The sequence below is a fragment of the Mytilus trossulus genome, chromosome 9 (assembly GCF_036588685.1).
Source record: "Mytilus trossulus isolate FHL-02 chromosome 9, PNRI_Mtr1.1.1.hap1, whole genome shotgun sequence".
In the NCBI taxonomy this organism is placed as follows: domain Eukaryota; kingdom Metazoa; phylum Mollusca; class Bivalvia; order Mytilida; family Mytilidae; genus Mytilus; species Mytilus trossulus.
In genome coordinates this window covers 3,151,857-3,174,008 of record NC_086381.1, presented here as the reverse complement: position 1 = coordinate 3,174,008, position 22,152 = coordinate 3,151,857, and the positions used below count along the sequence as shown (strand labels likewise).

The 22,152-nt window shown below is 31.0% G+C and overlaps 1 protein-coding gene across 1 annotated transcript; it reads right to left on the bottom strand.

Moving 5' to 3' along the window:
- Positions 1-2,628: 2,628 nt before the first annotated feature.
- On the bottom strand, positions 2,629-22,152 carry LOC134683567 (chromodomain-helicase-DNA-binding protein 1-like). The gene is made up of 24 exons (XM_063542878.1): positions 21,998-22,152; positions 20,993-21,108; positions 20,541-20,647; positions 19,662-19,779; positions 19,066-19,179; positions 16,998-17,151; positions 15,996-16,154; positions 14,970-15,074; positions 14,371-14,541; positions 13,421-13,534; positions 13,069-13,183; positions 12,481-12,640; positions 11,689-11,853; positions 10,806-10,911; positions 10,271-10,410; positions 9,122-9,201; positions 8,129-8,340; positions 7,460-7,558; positions 6,967-7,037; positions 6,416-6,530; positions 4,997-5,105; positions 4,704-4,774; positions 3,646-3,872; positions 2,629-2,736 (listed from the first exon to the last, which is right to left on the bottom strand). The coding sequence occupies exons 1-24, from the start codon at positions 22,080-22,082 to the stop codon at positions 2,629-2,631; spliced, it is 3,021 nt and encodes a 1,006-aa protein (XP_063398948.1). The 5' UTR covers positions 22,083-22,152.

The following is a 22,152-nucleotide window of genomic DNA, read 5'->3' as shown; positions in this document are numbered from 1 at the left end:
GTGCTATTGTTTGTGTGTTTGTCTTTTCCACTTTTAGCAAGGCATGTCAGTTTATTTTCGATTTATGAGTTTGACTGTCCCTCTGGTATCTTTCGTCCCTATTTTTATGCCCCACCTACGATAGTAGGGGCATTTTGTTTTCTGGTCTGTGCGTCTGTTCGTCTGTTTGTCCGTTCGTCTGTTCATCCGTCCGTTCGTCCGTCTGTCCCGCTTCAGGTTAAAGTTTTTGGTCAAGGTAGTTTTTGATGAAGTTGAAGTCCAATCGACTTCAAACTTGGTACACATGTTCCCTATGATATGATCTTTCTAATTTTAATGCCAAATTAGAGTTTTTACCCCAATGTCACGGTCCACTGAACATGGAAAATGATAGTGCGAGTGGGGCATTTGTGTACTGGGGACACATTCTTGTTTAAGTCTGTATTTATTTTCTTTGACTTTGAACTTAGAAGTAATAGGAGTGTTGGGTATATACTTAGCACAGGTAATATGTAATACAGGTCATTGCTCATTGTATGGGACATTATGATTAGACATGTCTACTTTTGGTGGTTTGATGTAGTAATGTTGTGTAATAGGTTAGCATGCACACTTATCTAATCATTAAAGTGCTAAATCAAACTAAAACATTTTATTATTATCACAGACCTACACAATTCACTAACATAAACAGTTCAAACAAATTTTCTAAATCTAAGTTACAAACGCTTCTAGTTAAATATTTGACTACATCAATACTAGTCATTATAAATAACAACTTCATTATTCTGATTGTTACGTCTGTTCCCTGATAAGACATTGAATGTCAGCTCCATTATTCTGATTGTTACGTCTGTTCCCTGATAAGACATTGAATGTCAGCTCCATGTTTGTTCCTCATGTAGAAAATCACATTATGTTTCTACTTATATTTGACATCATTTAGAAAACCCTTTGGTTGCATAGTTTATAAAAGATTCTCCTATGATGATATAACTTGTGTCATCTGAAAACTAATTGTCCATTCATTTATTTCCCTCTTTCTGACTAAATTTAACTGGAAAATGACTACGAAAACAAATAGCTGCCATACTTGTTTAAAAATGTTATAATAAGTAAGATATAAATATAATGGACACTACTTACATATATGAATAAACATGAGAAATTCTAATTGATAGGGAGTAAGACTAAGGAGGCTTCAATATGATCAATTGTATGTATGACACCCCAAATAGAACCACCTCAACGCTTTTAATGTGTTACTCTCAAAATTAATCATGGCTGATAAAAAAAAAAAATACAAGTGCTTTAGGAGTTAAAACAAATTACAATCATCTTTCATGGGTATGAAATTGGTTTTCTTAAAATACACTATTTATAATACAAATTTGATAAAGATAATTATTCATACAATAGAACATGTGTAGTAATATTTTCAATTTAAATTAATGTCATCTTCAACAATGATAAATGTACCTGTCTGGTATAACATTGTTTCCCTATAATATCTTTGGAGGATGTAAATTAATTACAGTAAAAACAAGTTCATTTATTCTTAACAAAATAAAAGGTGTTGTAATCTGAGATATTAAACAGGACAATGAATTCTCAACAGCAAATTTATACTGCGTATTAGTGTACTTATATAAATTTGAGAAGTCATTATCATTAACATTAACAAAATTTTGTAATGCACTGTTGCTTTATACTACCATATTCATTAGACAATTTTGATTTGTCTTGCCGGCTTTACTTATGAATGAATTTATGTTGAAATTCTGTAGTATGAAGGTTTTACTAAGATTATCACATAACCTTGACATGATCAATGGTCTATGAAAATGAGGTCAAGGTCAGATGAACCCTGTTTTATAGACATATACATCTTGCATTCAATTCATACGATTCATGATCTTCAAATATACACGAAAATAATATAATTATCAACAAATATATAACAAAACAAATAATTTAAAAACTTATAAGAGCATTATTGAAATGTTCAACCATTTGTGAATAAATAAGTAGTACTTGCTCACTAACGCCATTAATACATGGTATATCTGCTTGAAGTGTTTGGTAAACAGGAAGTTGACCAGCAATGAATGTGAAATGGCACCACATGGTAGAGCAAGCTGAAATGATGCTTAACAACAAATCAAGGAACCTGAGAAAAATGTGACTCATATTTGACATACATACTTACAAGAGAGACGGACATAAAACAGTATACACACTAAATCAAATGGAAGGTATACACAATGATTTTCCTGATATTTATATGAATGTTATAAACTATGGACTTTTTTAAACAAATATTGATATCTGTGTGCTTAAAGTGTGACAATGGCTGGCTATCAAAACAATTGTTTTAGTCTGTTTTAGATTTGAAGCTAGATTTTGAGATATTATATAGAATTTTACCACTTACTTGTTCTACTAAAGTCAAGTTTTAAATGACGCATTGCTTAAATGAACAGACCAGAAAACATAATGCCTCATAGAGGCCTAACATTTTGTTATAACATGATTGTGTTTGGTCAAAATACAATATTTTGAGAATTTGACTATGTTAATTATATTCAAATTGGTAATAAGTTTCTACATTCTATATCACTACATCACTACAACATGACAACAGTATCTTCATGTAACTTTAAATTTGTCTGTAGATAAACACGTTCTCTGTTGTAAACACTGCTCTAACCACTTCTCTGTAACTATAGGGGTATCATCATTCTCTAGTTTGATAGCCTGTAAGAAATTACACAAAATTTGATGTATAAAATTTTAAAAAAATGTTGCAAAACTAAAAGTATAAAATATAAAAAATATACATTTAAATGCAACTATATAAATAGTCTTTTAAAAGACAATAAATACCCAGTAATAAAAAGCTGATAAAGAAACAATCATAAGCCAGGAAAATTTCAGTATTATATATTTTTTCGATTTAATAATTTTTTTGTGAAAATAATTGTTCCTCAGAACATGTGTCTATAATGAAAGAGAACTAGCCAGGAAAATTTCAGTATTATATATTTTTCACTTCAAGGGGCTCGCTGGTCTAAATTATTTATTTTTTTTAATATAGGATTTCTCTATTTTTTTCTATAAATGAACTTTATCTTATACTTAATAGAAAAATGAAATAAAAAAATGGGGTCACCGTTCATTTACGCTCAAAATCTGCATTTAAAAGAAGCATACATTTTTGTTTATGTCCTTTTTTTCTGTTTAACTAATAGGAGAAATATAGGTAATATCAAAATAAAAAAAAGAACTAAATTACAGAAATCGTTTAAATTTTACAATTATTTAGTTCATGTACAGCTTATTTGAAAATCACAATAAAAAATACAGGTAACCAATGAGTTAAAAAAGATATTTCAATTTTAATGCCAAAAATGGCATTTTTGCACCAAAGGGAGATAATTTGGAGCTTTTTCAATGATATCTATATTTCAAAAGTCATCTGGGGCCAACACGTATTGATTTTTTGGAACGATTTTTGTACCATATGATAAAGTAACAACTACTAAAGGTAATAAATAAAATTTGTAATGAAAAATTAATGAAAATCTTATACCTGCGAGCCTCCTTAATGATTTCTTAAAAAAATTTGTTGCTCAATGTATGCATTTAGAATAATGGAGGGCTCACTTTTGTATCAGCATCAGGATGGACCAGTACAAGTTTTGTGGTTTCAGTCATCATAGGATGTATATCACCATCATACGCTATAAAATATCGTCTGTAAGTCTTCAACTGATCAGCTGTAAACTTGTCAGGATGGATATACATAGACAGTTCAGAGAATAAATCTAACAGACCTGGACTGGATTTCACTGAGGAGTTTGGAGATTGATCGGAGTGTCTGGGTTTCTTGGCTGAAAAATATCAATGGTAATAAAAAGAGCTGTTTAAAATATTCCTTAATGAGATGGCAAGGCAACCAGGTCAAGTGTCTTTACAATACATTTAGCTATCAATAAACAAATCTGGAAAAAACATTTTTATTTTTGAGTTGATGTCTAATTTATATTTACAGGGAAGATATCAAGAGGCCCACCAAATATCATAAATAAAACAAGAATGTGTCCATAGTACACAGATTCCCACTTGTATTGATATTTTCTATGTTCTGTGGACTGTGGATTTGGGGTCAAAACTCAGAAATTTTGCATAAACATTAGAAAGATCTTACCAGAGGGAACATGTGTACTAAGTTTTAAGTTGATTGGACTTCAACTTCATCAAAGAGTACCTTAATCATGATCTTTAAACTGAAGCGAAACAGAAGGACCAATGGGCGCACAGACAAAAAAAACTTATGCCCTTAGATAGGGCATAAAAATCACTATAAGATACCATAAATTTCAGCAAACTGAAAACTATCTTGAGACCTACTCAAATGTTGTTTGAACTCTGGTGTTCTTGAAACAGTACCTGCATCAATACTGACATCTGGTGTGTTACTCCCGTAACAACCTGTCAATAATATTATTTAGATACCCCATAGATTGTATACATGTCCAACCTATGAAAAAACATCAGTATTTTTAATTTCTCTAACCCTAAAACTCTACCAATTGTGAAAGTTTTAAAGTAAAACATTGTATTTAGGACAATATCTAGAGATATTTAAAGGGTTTTCAAAGTATTAGAATGCAGTCACATTCCTCTACTCTATTTTAACACAAACTTGTTTCTACATTTACCTTCTTTCTCACTGTCTGTTCCTAGTGATGTTTTTCTTTTCAATAATGTCTGTCTTCTTGGGTAATAATATCTACTCTAGTTCAGGAAAATATTTGGAGATTTTTTATTTCTATGTAATTGAGCAGTCATATAAATATAAGGACATGTGGTATGACTGTTAAATCAGAAAAAATAATAAAATACAATAATTACATGACTTGAAAAAAGTAAAATAACCAAATTACTGAACTCAGAGGATAATTCAAATTTAAAGTCTGTTATCAAAAGGAAAATCAAAAGCTATCAAGGATACATATAGGTAGGAATCCCTTTAGATGCTAGATGTTTCTTTATCAGCCTTTCTGTACCATACCAGTTAAATCCTGGAGTATCATATCCTATACGTGGTAAATGTACACTAGCTGGAAAAATATTAAATACACAAAGTTACATTATAAACCAATTAAATCTGTGAGTATCATATGCTATACATGGTAAATGTACACTAGCTAGAAATATAAAAATTACACAAAGTTACATTATTAACCAATTAAATCCCGAAGTATCATATCCTATACGTGCTAAATGGACACTTATAGTCGCCGTCAGCTAAAATTCGTAGCGGTTATCGGTTAAAATAATCTAAACTATCAATCGCGTTCACTCGAGATATAAGTTTTATCATTCCATTCATAAATCGCAAAAAGAAAAACCACTTCTGACCTACCTGTTAAGTGATTGCACTGTGATAATCCTGACCTTCACATTTTCCAAGACTATATTGAATGGTGTAATCCGCCATTGTTTTTTCCGGAAGTGTTTCCGTGGAGTTCAATTTCATAACATTTGCATAAAGGGCGGGAAACCGCATCACATCAATGAAAAGAACATTTCAGGAAACTGCGCAAGTGACGAATTTCACATGTAAACAAATGATCCTCATAGAAACGAAGATGGCGGAATTACAATGTAAAACATTCTGGAAAATGTGAAGGTCAGGATTATTACAGTGCAATCACTTTAAAGGTAGGTCAGTAGTGGTTTTTCATTTTGCGATTTATGAATGGAATGATAAAACCTATATCTCGAGTGAACGCGATTGATAGTTTAGATTATTTTAGCCGATAACCGCTACGAATTTTAGCTGACGGCGACTATAGGCTAATGCCTCTACAAGGCAACACTCGCACCCGCAAAGTGGAGAGGGATTAATATAAGTTGCAAAACTTGTTTCCCAATCCCCTGTAAATAAATATGTTTAAAACTAATGGACACTTGCTGGAAAAAATAAAATATACTTAAAAAGTTACATTGTGTGTACCAGTTAAATCCTGGTGCATGTCATACCATATACACTAGTTCGGAAAATAAACAAAATAAACAAATGTGGCACTATACATTTTGAAGCAATCGCTGGAAATTTACAATAAAACACAAAATTAAATTATATACCAATACCATCTAAACTAATTATAAAGGTTATGTGGAAGTCAATTGGTAAAACAAAATTGAGCGTCAGAAACGGTAGAAGAGTTTATAATTTATAAAATTTGAATGCATTTTTTAAAGCATATGTACTGTTGGATAAAAAGTGCTTGCAAAAAATTGTAGACATATTTTCTGAGTTTGAAGGATTTTAAAAAGTGAAAGAACTCATATCGATAGAATTATAATACTCCTTTACAATAAATACATGTTTTATCTCACAGTAGAATGACAATAATATTCCTACCTGATCTAGTTTTAGCAGCATAGTAAACAGCCTGTAGTCCTTCTCTCAAGGCAGGCAGCTTTATACCAGATAAGTTGTTCCTTTTATCTCTATGTTGGGCTATCAATAAAGCCAGCTGTAAAATATATATACAAAAATTAACTTGTCTTCAACAATATAATCAGTTCATTCCAAGATTAAAGTTGATAAGTAATTTGATGTATAATGGTTGATATTTAAAAGAGGGTTGGACATTCAAATTATTTGGTTTAACCTTGTCTGATTGCTTGTCAATCATACTGGTATTTGTAAACTTGAATGCACTGCTGATAGATAAATCCCAAATGTTTGCCAGTTCATGTATGCATATGTACACAGACACACTGGGAACTATATTTCATTATGTATTGATTTAGTAGCTAATTTGGTTAATTTCTGTTTTGGGAAGTTGGTGCCATAGGAAAGAGTTGGAACAATTGTTCCAATCTTTGTAACAACAAATAAAGGCCAACTAAAAAAGTAATATACTTCTTAAATCTTTCCTTGGATGTTAACACAGAGACAAATCTTACCCAGTTTTCAGTATCAACTTCATCCATATCTTCATCCAATGGTATTAAGTGACAGTCTCCTAATGCTAAATCTAATAATTAAAATAACTGTTATGAATTCGTAAGTGTCAGATCAAAAACATTACAACTCTTAAATTGTCATTTGTTTAAACAAATTATTCATATCAGACTACATACAAGTAAATCAAAATTTTGGAAATTTGGTATTCTTGTCTTCACCCAGCCTAGTATAGAAGACTTTTTTTTTAAAATCCAGATGCAAAGTATTAAAAAAAATGCCAACTATTGGTATTTTTATCAATGATAATTATGTAATATTTGTAAGCTTTGGAGAACTGCAGAATCAGTTTTATTATTATTTTTTTTTTTTTTTTATTGTTTATATAAACCTGAAGCCAGCTTTATTTTCCATTGTTTTTGTCCTGTTCACAGCTATAATGCTTGTCTCTAATATTTATGGTTATGCTTTTTTTAACTATCTTTCTAAACCTACCAAATAAGTTACCAGCCAATTCATACTGTTTTTCTGGAACTTCAGATCTTTTAGATATTGCTGTGAACACACCTCCTTTACCCCAGCCTCCAGAATCATCTAAAGTAGATTTTATTTAAAATAAATAATGAGTTGATTTCTTTAGGATCAATATATATATTTCCTTTTATCTGCTGATGGAGAAACTATACTGAAAAGTAAAACATCTGTTCCAAATTTTGCAATTTTGAAAAAAAAAAAAAATAATTCATTGCATTAGAAATATATTTTTATCTACAAGATAGGGATATTTTTAAAATAAGGTAAAAGATTACATAATATGAAACTGTTGTTTCCTTTTTTGATGAAAACTTTTTCTACATTAAATAAGGAAATCAATATTGTTTAATAGCTGACTAGGAGATAGCTACAATAACTATGCTGTAAGATATATAAAGAAACTGCAGCAAAATTTTGATAACTTCTAATTTTTTGGGAATTTTTTTGAAGGAGCATAGACATGGTATAATTTTTATTCTACATGAAAATTTGAAAAAAAATCCTCATTTTATGGCGTTCTGATCAAATTCTAAGCATTTTTTTCTCACAAAGGAGCAGATACTTTAATGTGATTATGATTGCCAATTCCCCTTATCAATAAAATACCTGTATAGATTTAATAAAACTGACCTGCACAATGTATTATTAAGTTTACTGATGATCCAGTATCTACTGGTTTCATGACATCACCACTAATGTAATGGATTGCCCTTGACCTTGGTTTGTTCTCATCATCCTCTTGGTCAAAGTCAATCTGAGAGTAATCCTCTTCCTCCTCATCATCATCACTAGGGACCTCTACACGGGCTGACGTGTAACTGTTGGCCTTCCACAGCTCCTCCCTGAAAAGAACAGATAATTTTATATAATAAACAACTCTTACAAAGATTGAGGTGTACTATTGGCCTACAGCTTTCTTCTCTGAAAATAGTTTATAACTTAAAAGAATTGTAAACTTTTACAACAAAGGTTAAAGTGTACTGTAAATTCAGAAATTATTGCGAAAAATGTGACAGAGTTGTAAACACAATCATTTAAACTTGCATCTTGATATATATTTTATATGAAATAAAACAGGATTTTACTCAAATCGTAAAAATTAAAATCACATTCAAGTCTAAAATGACAAAATCAATAATAAATGCACACAATAATTTCTGAATTTACAGTAACTTTTACTTTTCCACAATTTCTCACTGAGAAGGAAAGATAACTCTTCATTACAACCTTTAAAGCCAATTGAATTGTTAGGTAGATTTCCATCGCTCTATTCTAATAAGAAGTTCTTCTAAATGAGCTATATCCTTAGCCTTAGATAGTTCCTACCTGACAAAGAAAGATTTAACCCATTATAGTGTACAAATCATATCAAAGTAAGGCTGTAACAAGGAAAGATAGATATTGTTAAGGTCTGAGGAACACAGTTTTGCATCCAAAATTTTTCTTTTTTTAAAAAGAGTGAAAAGAGTTTTTAAATAAAGAGAATCATTAATCTCCAAAGAATTGGAAAATGAAAACAAGAGAACTTGACTTGAGATTGATCGGTTAGCAAACAATAAAACAAACACACATGAAAAACAGTCATTTACTCTGCAAAACTAGAATAATATAAAAATCCCCTACATTTTCTTTCTTCTTTCCTGTGCTCTTCTGATTTCTTGTTCTTCTGCTAACTTTGCTTTCTTCTCTGCTGCTTCTTTTTTCTATAAAGGAAACATATTTTATTTGATTGTAAGTGTTATTCTTTTGCTGTCACACTGAACTATAGCACCATATCTTCTATGATTTTATCAATGCATTCAGGATTAATTTTATAACTTCTCTCCCAACAGTATTTACAATTTAAAAAAAATACCTGTCAGATATTTTTGAATATCCAAAATTAAATTAAGAGTGAGAAGAGTTGGGGTACGAACAATGAAATAACCCAGACTCCTTTAGATTCTAAAACGGCCAATTATACTGTGACACATTACAGTTTTCCAGTGATGTTTACTGAAGCAGGCAAAAAGATATTGGTGCCTGTACAATATAAGCAAGCTTGACATTTGTCTGTTTAAGCATACATTACAGTTATTCTAGATCTTATTCTATTGTAATTGCTAATTTGTGTCTATCAAATAATTTTAAGATAGGTGAAATTAAGACCAGTGACTGCACAGACTTGACCCTCTCAAAATATATGACATCAAATAAAAATTGTCATTACAAATAAATTGCATTAGAATATTCAATTAAGGTGGTACCTAACACTACAGGGAGCTAACTCTGTAAAATCAGCTAAACATTTAATTACGTTGTGTTGTTCAGGGAATATTAATCATCTCAATAATCAAAATTGGTGTTAGTCAAATTGCTATATAACCAGTGTAATTTTTCTGATAAAATAATTGGTTCAAATTTTTTGAATTTTTTATATTTTTGTCAAAGGGTCAAATTAAATACTTTGTCAAAATTTTAAGAAAATTAAATGAGTTAAATTAATGTTAGTGAAAGTGTTGGGTACCACCTTAACTAAGTAATTTAATATACCCGGTACTGTACATTCAGAAATTATTGCATGCATTTATAATTGGGAATTTGTTATTTTAGACTTAAATGCGATTTTAATTTTTGCAATAGGAAGAAAAATCCAGAGTAATTCATGTAAATAATTTCAAAATGCAAGTTTAAATTATTGCAATTATAACCCTGTTTAATTTTTCCCAATAAAAACATTGCAGCAATTTCTGAATTTTCAGTATAAAAAAAATAAATGAAAAGTAAACCCACTTTTCTCTTTCTCTCCTCCATTTCTTCTGGAGTTATTTGTTTTCTTGGCTTTCTGCCACCTTCAGCTAGAGGTCCCATTAACAGTGATGTTGTTCTCCTCAATGATCTCTCTCCTAAATCTTCTAATACAACTCTAGAAGCTGCAAAAAGCAACAAATATAACGTGTTATTCCTTATATCCTTCATTTCCTAATTGCTAAATGTTTACACTCTACCAGTAGGAGGTATTTTAATGCATGATAACATCCTCAAATTTTTTGTTCAACAATACTGAAACAATTCTGGGAAAAGCAGATAATGCATATGAATTTTCTAGTCAATGGTATATTATATCACTTGCATAGAGTTGATGAGAAATTTATTCAGAAGAGACAAGTTTTTTTTTAATTTTCAAAACAAACCTTCAAATAATTTGAAACATTCCCAAAGTACATCCCCAAAACATCCCTAGAATGGTATTTTTTTGTTTACCAATTAAGCAAATTGAATTAAATGAATTAAATTCAAAACTGTTTCATGATATCAGAAAAAATACCTTCTATTAATTCCTCAAAAGCCTTTTGATCAGCAGTGGAAGGTTCTTTTGAGTAATCTGTTCCTTCAAATACATACATACTCTGAGGTCCCTGGTCATCAGGCATCTGTCAAAAATACAATATTTTAATTATGAGGGTAAGATAAGGCTAATACATGTATTCAAAAAGATGGTATCAATCATATACATGGATGTAGGTTTATATTGGAAATGAGCATTGATTTGACAAACCAAAGTTATGAATAAAATCCTATGCTAACGCAACAGTTGAAATCAGCTTCATTCAAAATTGGAAAATATGCTAATATGTTATATAGTTACTCATTGGTGTCAGTCATCATAGGTTGATTCAAGAGGGAGGGGGCCGTTTCCCCTTTTTGTGGGAAAAATTTGGTTGATTATAAAGGGAATCACTGAAGCATGACTGAGCTGGCTCTCCCCCTCCCCCCTCTCCATAGGTCAGTCAGTGGGCCCCCCTTAGAAAAAGTTCTGGATCAGCCACTGGTCATGTATTTGATATAATGACCTGTTGCACTGTTGTCTTATCAAAATCTACATATCATAATTTGATTATTCTTAATTACATAATTTTTATATGGTAAACATGTACTTAATATGAAAATATTTTATTCACATTTATAGTATTGTTAAAAAATATCGAAAACTTCATTAAACATGTTAAATGTATGTCCTAAAACAATTCTTCAATGTACAATTTCCAATAAAACTATTATTGGAACATGTTAACCATACTTCTGAAAAACAAGTCTGTTTCAACATTTTCTTCTGTCTTCTTGTCAGAGATTTCAACCAATCGACGTAATTTGTATTGTCCCACATTTGCTGTTTACCTCTGATAAAAAGACCTACAACCGAAACTCACCTCCTCATCACTTTGGTCTGCCTCCTTTTCCTGGATGACTTCCTCCTTGACTTGCCATTCACCTCCCACTGAAGGACCTAACAGTTCTGTGAAGTCTAGATCTAACTCAGAGCTGTCGTCATCTTTCAACAGATCATCTACTCCAAATTTCAGTATGTCTGTCAGCTATATATATAATTACAAATGTGGAAATAAATAAGAATGAAAATAACTAGCTCTTCAGCTATCTACACTAAACAAATAAAATGATTATAACGAGGCTGGGATAAGGTACTGGTACTTGATGTTTTTAAACTAAAAAATGTACAGATTTCATAAAATATGATAAATTAAAAAACATTATAAAATAAACACAATATCTACTTGTAATTTCAGTATGATTGTCAGCTAAAATTACAAAATGGTATCAAATATCTTATAGGTGTTGATCTTTACTGAGTTTTTTCTAGGCTTTTTCATGATGTACTAGCTGGTTTTTCTTCACATTTTGTGCCTTCTTACGGCCAAAATTATAGCTGAAACGTGTCTGGCCTTCTTGAATTGGGCTTACTAATTTCTTTTCTACCTTATAACAGGAAAATTAAGTTAAATTTAGATGAAAATTTTAAATGTGAAAGGAGTATCAAAATAAATAGTATATGAATACAAACATTAAAAGCAAATAGGTCTAAATGGTGCAGATAAAAACCATTGCTAGTGATCAGAGGGCATTGCACCTTCACCTTTATGTTGACATAATAACATTTTTTGGTGGACACTTGTAAGATTATGTTCATCGTTCCCCATACATACCTTAACTTTATCGTCAGTAAATAACTTCTGTTTAGACAATCCCAGAGAGAATTCTCCTTCCTCTATAACTTTCTCTGTCAGTTTAAGTTTGTCCTCTGCTCTCTTTAATATTATTTCCTCTACTGTGTTTTTACCAATAAGGCGAACTATCTTTACAGGTCTAAAATGGAATAAATAAAGGTGCTGAATAAAAAGTTGCCAAATTGATGACACCTAGGGCAAAATATCTACATATATGGATACCTTAAAATAGATTATTTACAGACTGCTTACAAAAGTTATATCCATATGTTATTGCTGTAAAGATCATGAATCGATTCACATTTTGTCTTTCAGATCACTTGTTTTCAAGGGACTAGTGTAAGCATATAGACAGACCTTTTCATTAATCTAAGGATTTTATCTTGCTTGACTAATTTTTTGAGTCTTTGCTTTCAGTATATAGGCCTTCTAATTTTTTCAATCATATGAACTCTAGCTGCAACCTCACATTGTTTGACCAATTGAATGAACCCTTGCTTTAGTATATATGGGCCTTACCTTGTTTGACCAATCCTATGAGCCCTTGCTTTAGTATATGGGACTTACCTTGTTTGACCAATCCTATGGGCCCTTGCTGCAGCTTGTAAATCATTCTGAGGGTTAAAATCACTGTCCACAAATATCACAGTGTCTGCTGCCACCAAATTTAACCCCTGACCTCCTAAATACAAATATATTATTTTAAAATTATGATGCAACAAACAATATTAATCAGAAATCCATTTTTCAATTCTGAGATCGAAAATGAAAAAAATAATTTTTGATAGTAAGACACAATAACCATTATAAATTACCAATCAATAAATTTCTTTTTATTTATTCTGAAAATTAATACATAAATCTTTTTTTTAAAGTGACAGATTTTCTTGAGTGCTAAAACAAAGTTAACTCTATTTACCTGCTCTTGTACTTAACAGAAATACAAAAGTATCTTCATTTTTGTTGAAGTTCTGAACAGCAATAAATCTTTCTTCTCCCCTGACAGATCCGTCTAACCTTTCATATGTATAACCTACAACATATACAGGCAAACTCTTTTAAAAGAATCAAAATGTATTGGTATATAATCTAACATAATCTTTGTTGGACATTGCAGTGTCTTTGAAACTATTCCTCAGTTCTCATAAATCTTATTTTAAAATTAACAGGTTAATAATTTGTTGTGTCTCTAATTGTAATGAGTATAAAATAAAATCTTAAAAGAACTTAGAATTTCCTCAGGATTATATATCCTAGAAATTGACTTAAAATCTTAAATATAAACCAAAAAAAAAGAAGAATTACAGGAAAATGAATTCATTATACTATTGTAGTCCTATATCATGTCCTCTTTCATCAATAAAATATGAATTACTTCCCTTACTGAAGTCTCCAAGATACATATTTTATAGTACATAACAAACAAAAAACTTTGACAAATTAAGATCCTATTATCCCAACGATCCTATTTTTTTAAAAATTTGCAATTAGGACATAGTTTTTTGGTGTGTTTTTTTAAAGTTCTTTTAGTTGTTTATTGAAAGACAAAAAAGGAGTACTGTAAACCAACTTATTTTCGCGGATACTTTATTTTACGTTTATACCAAGCTAGTCAACTTTGCAGCGATTTAATTTAATTTCGAGATTTTCTTATTTACTTAATGTAGTTTGATAGGGAAAGATCCAAGTTATTCCTTTTCGTGACGATTTAATTACGCATTATTTTTCTACTCGCGAAAGTCGGGAAAATAAATTGCTCGCGAAATTTAGTTGGTTTACAGTATATGATATTTGTCTTTAACATCATTACAACTATATTCTTGGCATTGACCTTGATATATTTGTATATGGTCCTATGTATATACTGACCTCTATAACCCAGATAATCTTGTAGAATGTCCAGCATGTGGGTCATCTGTGAGAAGAGTAATACTTTATGTCCAGCTGACTTCAGATAAGACAACATTTTATCCATCAATGCTAGCTTACCACTCACATCTATTAAATGGTCTCCAATCATGAAAGGTTCTGGCTCAACTCCTAAGATGAAAATAAAGTAAGTTCTATATTAAAAACCTTGAAAATATAAAAAAAAATATATATGGATAAAATTGAGAATGGAAATGGAGAATGCATCAAAGAGACAACAACCCGACCATAGAAAAAACAACAGCAGAAGGTCACCAACAGGTCTACAATGTTGCTAGCAATTCTCCCACCTGAGGTGTCCTTCAGCTGGCCCCTAAACAAATATATACTAGTTTAGTGATAATGAACGCCATACTTATTTCCAAATTGTACATTCTGAATGCTTACTGTAAATGAGGCTTCTTAAAACTGAAAAAAAACAGTCTGTCTATTTATATATTGAATAAAAACTTGATTTCCATTGAAATATGTTGTATTTAGTTGCTGTTTCATAGGATTTCTAACCGACATCACCTTTTATTCATAAATTTAAAACTTACCATCAAATAGATAAGGATGATTGACACATTTCCTTAGCTGCATTAAAATGTTCATCAAACTGGGTGAACTCATTTCTCCACGGTAATTTACTGTTTCAAACGCACCTATAGAGAAAGATAAACATCTTATTTATGACTTATGGTTTAAATTACTTTTCTATACTTCTCTCTTTTTAAAAGATAACACTATATACTTTAACAATTGTTTGTAGGAGTTAACATATTGTATCAAAACAATTACCAGTAATGGAAATAAATTGTAAATTTGGGATTTTTGACTATTTTTTAGCACTGAAAGCATGTTATTTCAACTTTAAAAAAAATGTTATAAATGGTTAAACAAATATGTCTTTAGAAAAGATAAAAAATATATTGGATGTACATAGTTTTGTTAAAACTATTTCTCTTTACTCTTAGCTCAGGTTCTTGACATTTTGTATGTTAATATTTATTTTAATTGGTTATAAATTTGGAAATTTTATTTATAATCAAAATCTAGTTATTGTTAATACACAATTTCTTCACAGAGTTTAGTTTGATTATAATATATTTTAAATTCTATGATTTTTTCTACCCATTTTACAGGTTTAGGAATATATTCCCGACCAAGATTTCAATACACCTTTACATCGCTATTTAGTCCATTCCGGGAAAAACAGTCATTTATACAACTTCCTGTTTGGCTCACCTGCCGAAAAATGGAGGTCATCAGTAGTGAGCTGAGGGAGAAAAAACTTTAGAAAGTGATCATCAAAAAACTTTGATATAGTATGATCTACTTTTTTCAAAATTAAAATTGAAGAAAAAAATATTTTGTTTGAAGTATTTACGGTAGTTTAAACAGGTCTCATTAAAAAGTATCATGCATGGTGAATTGTTTAAACAGGGTCCCAGATAGTTTGAACTGGATGAAAAAGTTGTGTAATTTTAGAACTTATCCGGAATGGAATAAATAGTGATTAGGTGTATTAGACTGAAACATCAGAAAAATACATTCTAAACGCTGAAGGTCAATAAAATACTTACTGATATCTTTGGTAAGTATTGCCTTGTATAATTTTTTCTGTAATTTGGATATCCCATGAAACATGATAATTTCTGACTTTTTAGGGAGATCCTTTAACACTTCATCTTTAGTTCTCCTTAACAGGTAAGGTTTTAACAAACTGTGAAGTTCCTTCATACCTGTATAAGTAAATGATATAAAACAGGTAAGGTTTTAACAAACTGTGAAGTTCCTTCATACCTAAAAGCATAAAAGATATAAAAATTTAATTTTGCTCACAGAAGTTGTCCTGACAGTATTCATATACATGGGAAAATATTTTTAATTATAACATGTACATTGTTGTAGAACTATGAGCTATTGCTTACTGATGATACCCCCTGTCAAATATGCTGTAAAATTCAAGTTGAAGAAAAAAGAATCAGAAAACACATTGCATGGTTAACATATTTACATGAAGCCTGAAAACAAATGTCAGAACACTTGTTCCTTAGAAATATTTACAGAATATAACAAGTATTGCCAGTGTGTATATAACAATATAAAGGGGTAGTTGATGAGAAATGAATCTTAAAACCATGTCTCACAGTATAGCATGTTGACATGTTCAAAGCCTTGAAACAAAATTCAGAAAAAAAATTTGGACACTTTTATTTCTAATTCCTTTGAAAAATACGACAAACATTCATACATGGCCATATAATGTAAAGAATAGAAAAGTATTAGGTTTAATAACAAGTTGATGATCAATGAATCAGATACCATTTTCTCTATAAACAATCCAGCGATTTGTTGAGTGTGTTCATTGAAGCCAGATATCTGTTTTTGTGATTTTAAAGTTTTATAGGGTTACATTACATGAAGGTTTTGATTTCAAAGAAATTTTGTTTAGACCGGTTTGTTTACTTATCGTTTAGATTAGACAGGTGCCTGTATACATGTAACACCATTTTATGTTTTATCGAGCGTTAAATCTTTAACATTTTTTATTTTGTCAAGGCATTTCGTATCATCCAACTCACCATTCTTATCCATGTCACTAAATTTATCAACAAATTTCTCTTGACCAGATTTTCTGAATTTTCTTGGAGCTATAAAACTGAGTAGTGAATACAATTCCTGGAGGTTGTTCTGCACAGGTGTACCTGTTAACAACACACTGTGTGGTATGTCCCACTATAAATACATAATGTTTTAAGGTAATATACAGGTAATTTATAAACCCAACAAATACCAAAATATGTCTTAAAATACATGACATTTTATTTTATAATAATGGTTTTATGTGAATAATTGCAAAATAATTGGAATTTCCACAAATTTACTCCCTGCACGACACAAGTGTTGAAGAGAATGTTTTAGTACAAAAGGGAGGAAAACCTCTGAAAACATATCTTACTTTTCATTATTTGTATTTAGATAATACATATCAACTCAGATATTTTTTGGGGGAAATATCTCAGCTTTGCAACAAACAACCAAAGATATAAAAGTTTAAGATACATGGGCAGAGGAATTCATAAACTAGTCGCTCACCTTGGTCTATGTGAATATTAAACAAAGGAAGCAGATGGATTCATGACAAAATTGTGTTTTGGTGATGGTGATATGTTTGTACATCTTACTTTACTGAATACTCTTGCTGCTTACAATTATCACTATCTATAATGAACTTGGCCCAGTAGTTTCTGTGGGAAATGTTACCGGTAGTAAAAATTTAAAAATTTTATGAAAATTGTCTATAAAGGACAATAACTCCTTAGGGGGTCAATTGACCATTTTGGTCATGTTGACTTATTTGAAAATCTTACTTTGCTGAACATAAATGCTGTTAACAGTTTATCTCTATTTATAATAATATTCAAGATAATAACCAAAAACAGCAAAATTTCCTAAAAATTACCAATTCAGGGGCAGCAACCCAACAACAGATTCTTTGATTCATCTGAAAATTTCAGGGCAGATAGATCTTGACCTGATAAATAATTTTACCCATTGACAAATTTGCTCTAAATGCTTTGCTTTTTGAGTTATAAGCCAAAAACTGTGTTTTACCCCTATGTTCTATTTTTAGCCATGGCGACCATCTTGGTTGGTTTAGCGGGTCACGCCACACATTTTTTAAACTAAATACCCCAAAGATGATTGTGGCCAAGTTTGGATTAATTTGGCCCAGCAGTTTCAGAGGAGAAGATTTTTGTAAAAGATATATAAAATTTACGAAAAATGGTTAAAAATTGACTTTAAAGAGCAATAACTCCTAAAGGGGTCAACTGACCATTTTGGTCATGTGACTTATTTGTAAATCTTACTTTGCTGAACATTATTGCTGTTTACAGTTTATCTCTATCTATAATAATATTCAAGGTGATAACCAAAAACATCAAATTTCCCTAAAATTACCAATTCAGGGACAGCAACCCAAAAACAGGTTCTCTCATTCATCTGAAAATTTCAGGGCAGATAGATCTTGACCTGATAAACAATTTAACCATGACAGATTTGCTCTAAATGCTTTGGTTTTTGAGTTATAAGCCAAAAGCTGCATTTCACCCCTATGTTCTGTTTTAGCCATGGCGGCCATCTTGGTTGGTTTGGTGGGTCACACCACACATTTTTTAAACTAGAAACCCCAGAGATGATGGTGACCAAGTTTGGATTAATTTGGCCCAGCAGTTTCAGAGGAGAAGATTTTTGTAAAAGAAATATAAAATTTACGAAAAAATGGTTAAAAATTGACTTTAAAGGGCAATCACTCCTAAAGGGGTCAACTGACCATTTTTGTCATGTTGACTTATTTGTAAATCTGCATTTCACCCCTATATTCTGTTTTAGCCATGGCAGCCATCTTGGTTGGTTTGGCGGGTCACACCACACATTTTTTTAACTAGATACCCCAATGGTGATTGTGGCCAAGTTTTGTTTAATTTGGCCCAGTAGTTTCAGAGGAGAAGATTTTTGTAAAATTTAAAGACGACGGACGCCAAGTGATGAGAAAAGCTCACTTGGCCCTTAGGGCCAGGTGAGCTCAAAAGACTATCCTTTGTGTCTACCTGAAATGAATTTCCAAATTTTAATCCATTTACAAACCTCTTTAAGTGTCAGATGAAGTTGTGATTCATTGTTCTTTAGTCTATGAGCTTCATCCACTACTAAACAGGTCCATGGAATAGAAGATAAAAATCCACTGTCTTTCAGACATAACTGTAAAATGTATAAATAAAATGTCTCAGAGTCTGTTTAAACATGTTAAATGCATTTTGTTGTTGGACAATTTACAATTTTAGGGTTTTCATTAAATCAATTTGTATATTTGTAATGCATAAAAAAAAAAATGGGGACATAAAACTTCCTATAGCTTCTGTTTGTTGTATCTTAAATTTCTTTATTTTTTTTACTCTGTTTACATTTTTTCAGAAGGTAAGCCTTTGTATAGCATTGTCTAAGCTAGCCTAAGAATAGAGGGCACAACTCTCCTGTCTTTTATGTGCTCCCCTCTGCCCTGTGCATTTTTGTTTTGATAATGACCAGTCATAATTAGTACATGCATCCAAACTCTGTTTTCATCAGTTGCCCTAAATGTTGAATGATCTATGTACAGTCCTGATTCATACAGTTTGAAAATGGTAAATACATGACCTTTATAAAAGCAAGCCATATGAACACATTAAACAGTCGTATAATACCTCATATGTTGTGACCAGTATATTGATATTATGGGTTTTATTCTTCATATTCTGAGCCAACTCGTTCCTTTTTTCTTTGTCTCCTGTATAACATAAGACCTTCAAAGTCGGTGCAAACCTACAATTTTAAAATAAAACAACTGAATTGCTTATTGTTTGGGATTAGTGGTAGTACTTTACTTGTTGTGTAAATTATATAAAGACGTGTATAGTTTGACTGTTTACTCATTTGACGTTATGCATACAAAGACCTGTGTGACGTTACAATATGTTATGTTAGCAACATAAGTAATTAGTGTCTCTGTATTGCAGTTAACTCGTAACACTTATATATACCCTTAAATAATATATCATAGTTTTTATAAGCCTTAAAAAAAATCAATCAATTGTTCAGATTTAGTACAGATATTCTGACAAACAGGAGCAGATATAGCCATTTTTAAAAGGGGGATTCCAACAATATGTCACCATTCAAAAGCATTGATCATAAAAACAAAAGTAACTTCAGATCTGTTTCAGCAACTATAAAGTATATTCTATTGTAATTTAAACAAAGTCCTATTAATATTAACCATGTGAACAACAACATGATTTAGACAAAAAATGTCAAAATGTAAACAAGAAATATGGATCTACTGACAACCATTTTATAATCATATAGATATAAGAAGATGTGGTGTGAGTGCCAATGAGACAACTCTCCATCCAAATAACAACTTATAAAAGTATTTCCTTATAGGTCAATGTACGGCCTTCAACACGGAGCCTTCATATATATGAATGGATGGATTTTAGGGGTTAACAGGTCACCACTTGACTTATATATATATGTATATTTACTGTGTCTTAAAAGTCTGAATTTTTCAATTTTTAATTTACCTCTTAATTTCTGCATCCCAGTTTTCTAACACAGATCGTGGACATACAACTAGACTTGGTTGAGCTTTCTTCTTTGATCTCTGATTATACAGTATAAAGGCTATGGTCTTAAAGAAAAGAATTTACTCATGTGAATAGTACACCATATTTAAAGGCTATGGTCTTAAAGAAAAGAAAACTCATGTGAAAAGTACACCATGTTTAGTAAAATACTCAATAAACATGATATGCATGACACACAACCCTAGAATTTAATTTATGTCCCGTAGATAGAGCTTTAAATTGTAGCTTCGGAAATTACCAGCATATTGCTGTTATATATTGTATATATCAATTTAACTCTTAAATATTTTAAATAACTATAACCATCTGGGTTGTATTTCAAATAAATTGAGTTAAAATTATCGTGAATAAATTCAGCAGATCTTTTGTGTTAATAATCATGATAATACCTGACAAGTTTTACCAAGACCCATTTCATCTCCTAGGATGGCTCCATGCTCCTTTTTATAACAGTCAATCAACCAGTTCACTCCGGATAACTGGTAAATTCTCAGAGGAATACCATCTGCAAATTAATATTTGTATATAGTTTATTTCGTCTTTACACTTAATCCATTGAATATGTAATGGTTGATATGAGTCTTTGATACATGATTTTAGCAGCTATTGTATTTGGACTTGCTTTTAGCATGTTTAGTAAATTCTTTATTTTTTGGTAAATATAAATCTGATATATAGTTTTCTCATATGATTGTTTTATATTCATTATTTTAGAGCCGTTTATAACTTGATTTTGCTAACAGTCAGAGTTCAAACATAAATAGACAAGTTTCGAGTTCGATCCATTTCCGTCAAAAACTTTGGTTTTAGTGAATATCATTCGTGCGTTTAGGGGTGTTGCCACTTCCGTTCCAATGTTGAGCGAGTGGTTGGAAAACTATAAAGGATGATATTGTGTAGTCGTGACCAGAACAAAGAATAGTTAAACAAAAGATTCCCGCCTAAATCATAGCTACGAATAGAAAAGATATAAACAATAGGAAAGGTTCTACCTGAATAAACTAGCAGACTACAAATTATAATAAATGTAAACAGACGCTTGATGAACGTATAAATGGTGCAGGGATACAGATGATCCCCTCTATCAGGTAAATGACGTGATAAAGGTGTGCATAATTGAGGACGGACAAACTCGAAAGTGGTCTATTATTTTATCTAATTTAAGTCTAAATATGGTTTTAACTTATAGAGGTCTAAATTTGTAGTTTTCAAGATTTGTCTCCCTTTCATTTAAGATAAATTATGACTTCAATAAGCCAATAAGTGTTAAGCAAGAAATATTTGACCTGAATTAAAAAGTGTTACGTATACACGGCCGAAACGACTAAGTCCAAATTAACAAAGGACGAACTTGCTGCAGACCAGGCCGAAACGTCTTGTATACTATATCTTACCTGCCCATCCTATCGCATTCAAATCTTTATTAGATTTAATGTATTTCTCTGTGACATTTTCATCCTCGCTGTCGCTTATGTCCATCTAGATTTTGTTTGAATAATTCCTAGCGTTCAAAATAATATATTTTGTTGAGCTTGCATTTTCCCGGGTA

Coding starts and splice junctions, on each gene's coding strand:
- LOC134683567 (XM_063542878.1), bottom strand. CDS start 22,082: ATGGACATAAGCGACAGCGAGGATGAAAATGTCACAGAGAAATACATT. Junction 13,184..13,420: donor TCTGTTAAGTACAAGAGCAG/GTAAATAGAGTT, acceptor ATTTGTATTTAG/GAGGTCAGGGGTTAAATTTG. Junction 3,873..4,703: donor AACAGACAGTGAGAAAGAAG/GTAAATGTAGAA, acceptor GATATTTTTCAG/CCAAGAAACCCAGACACTCC.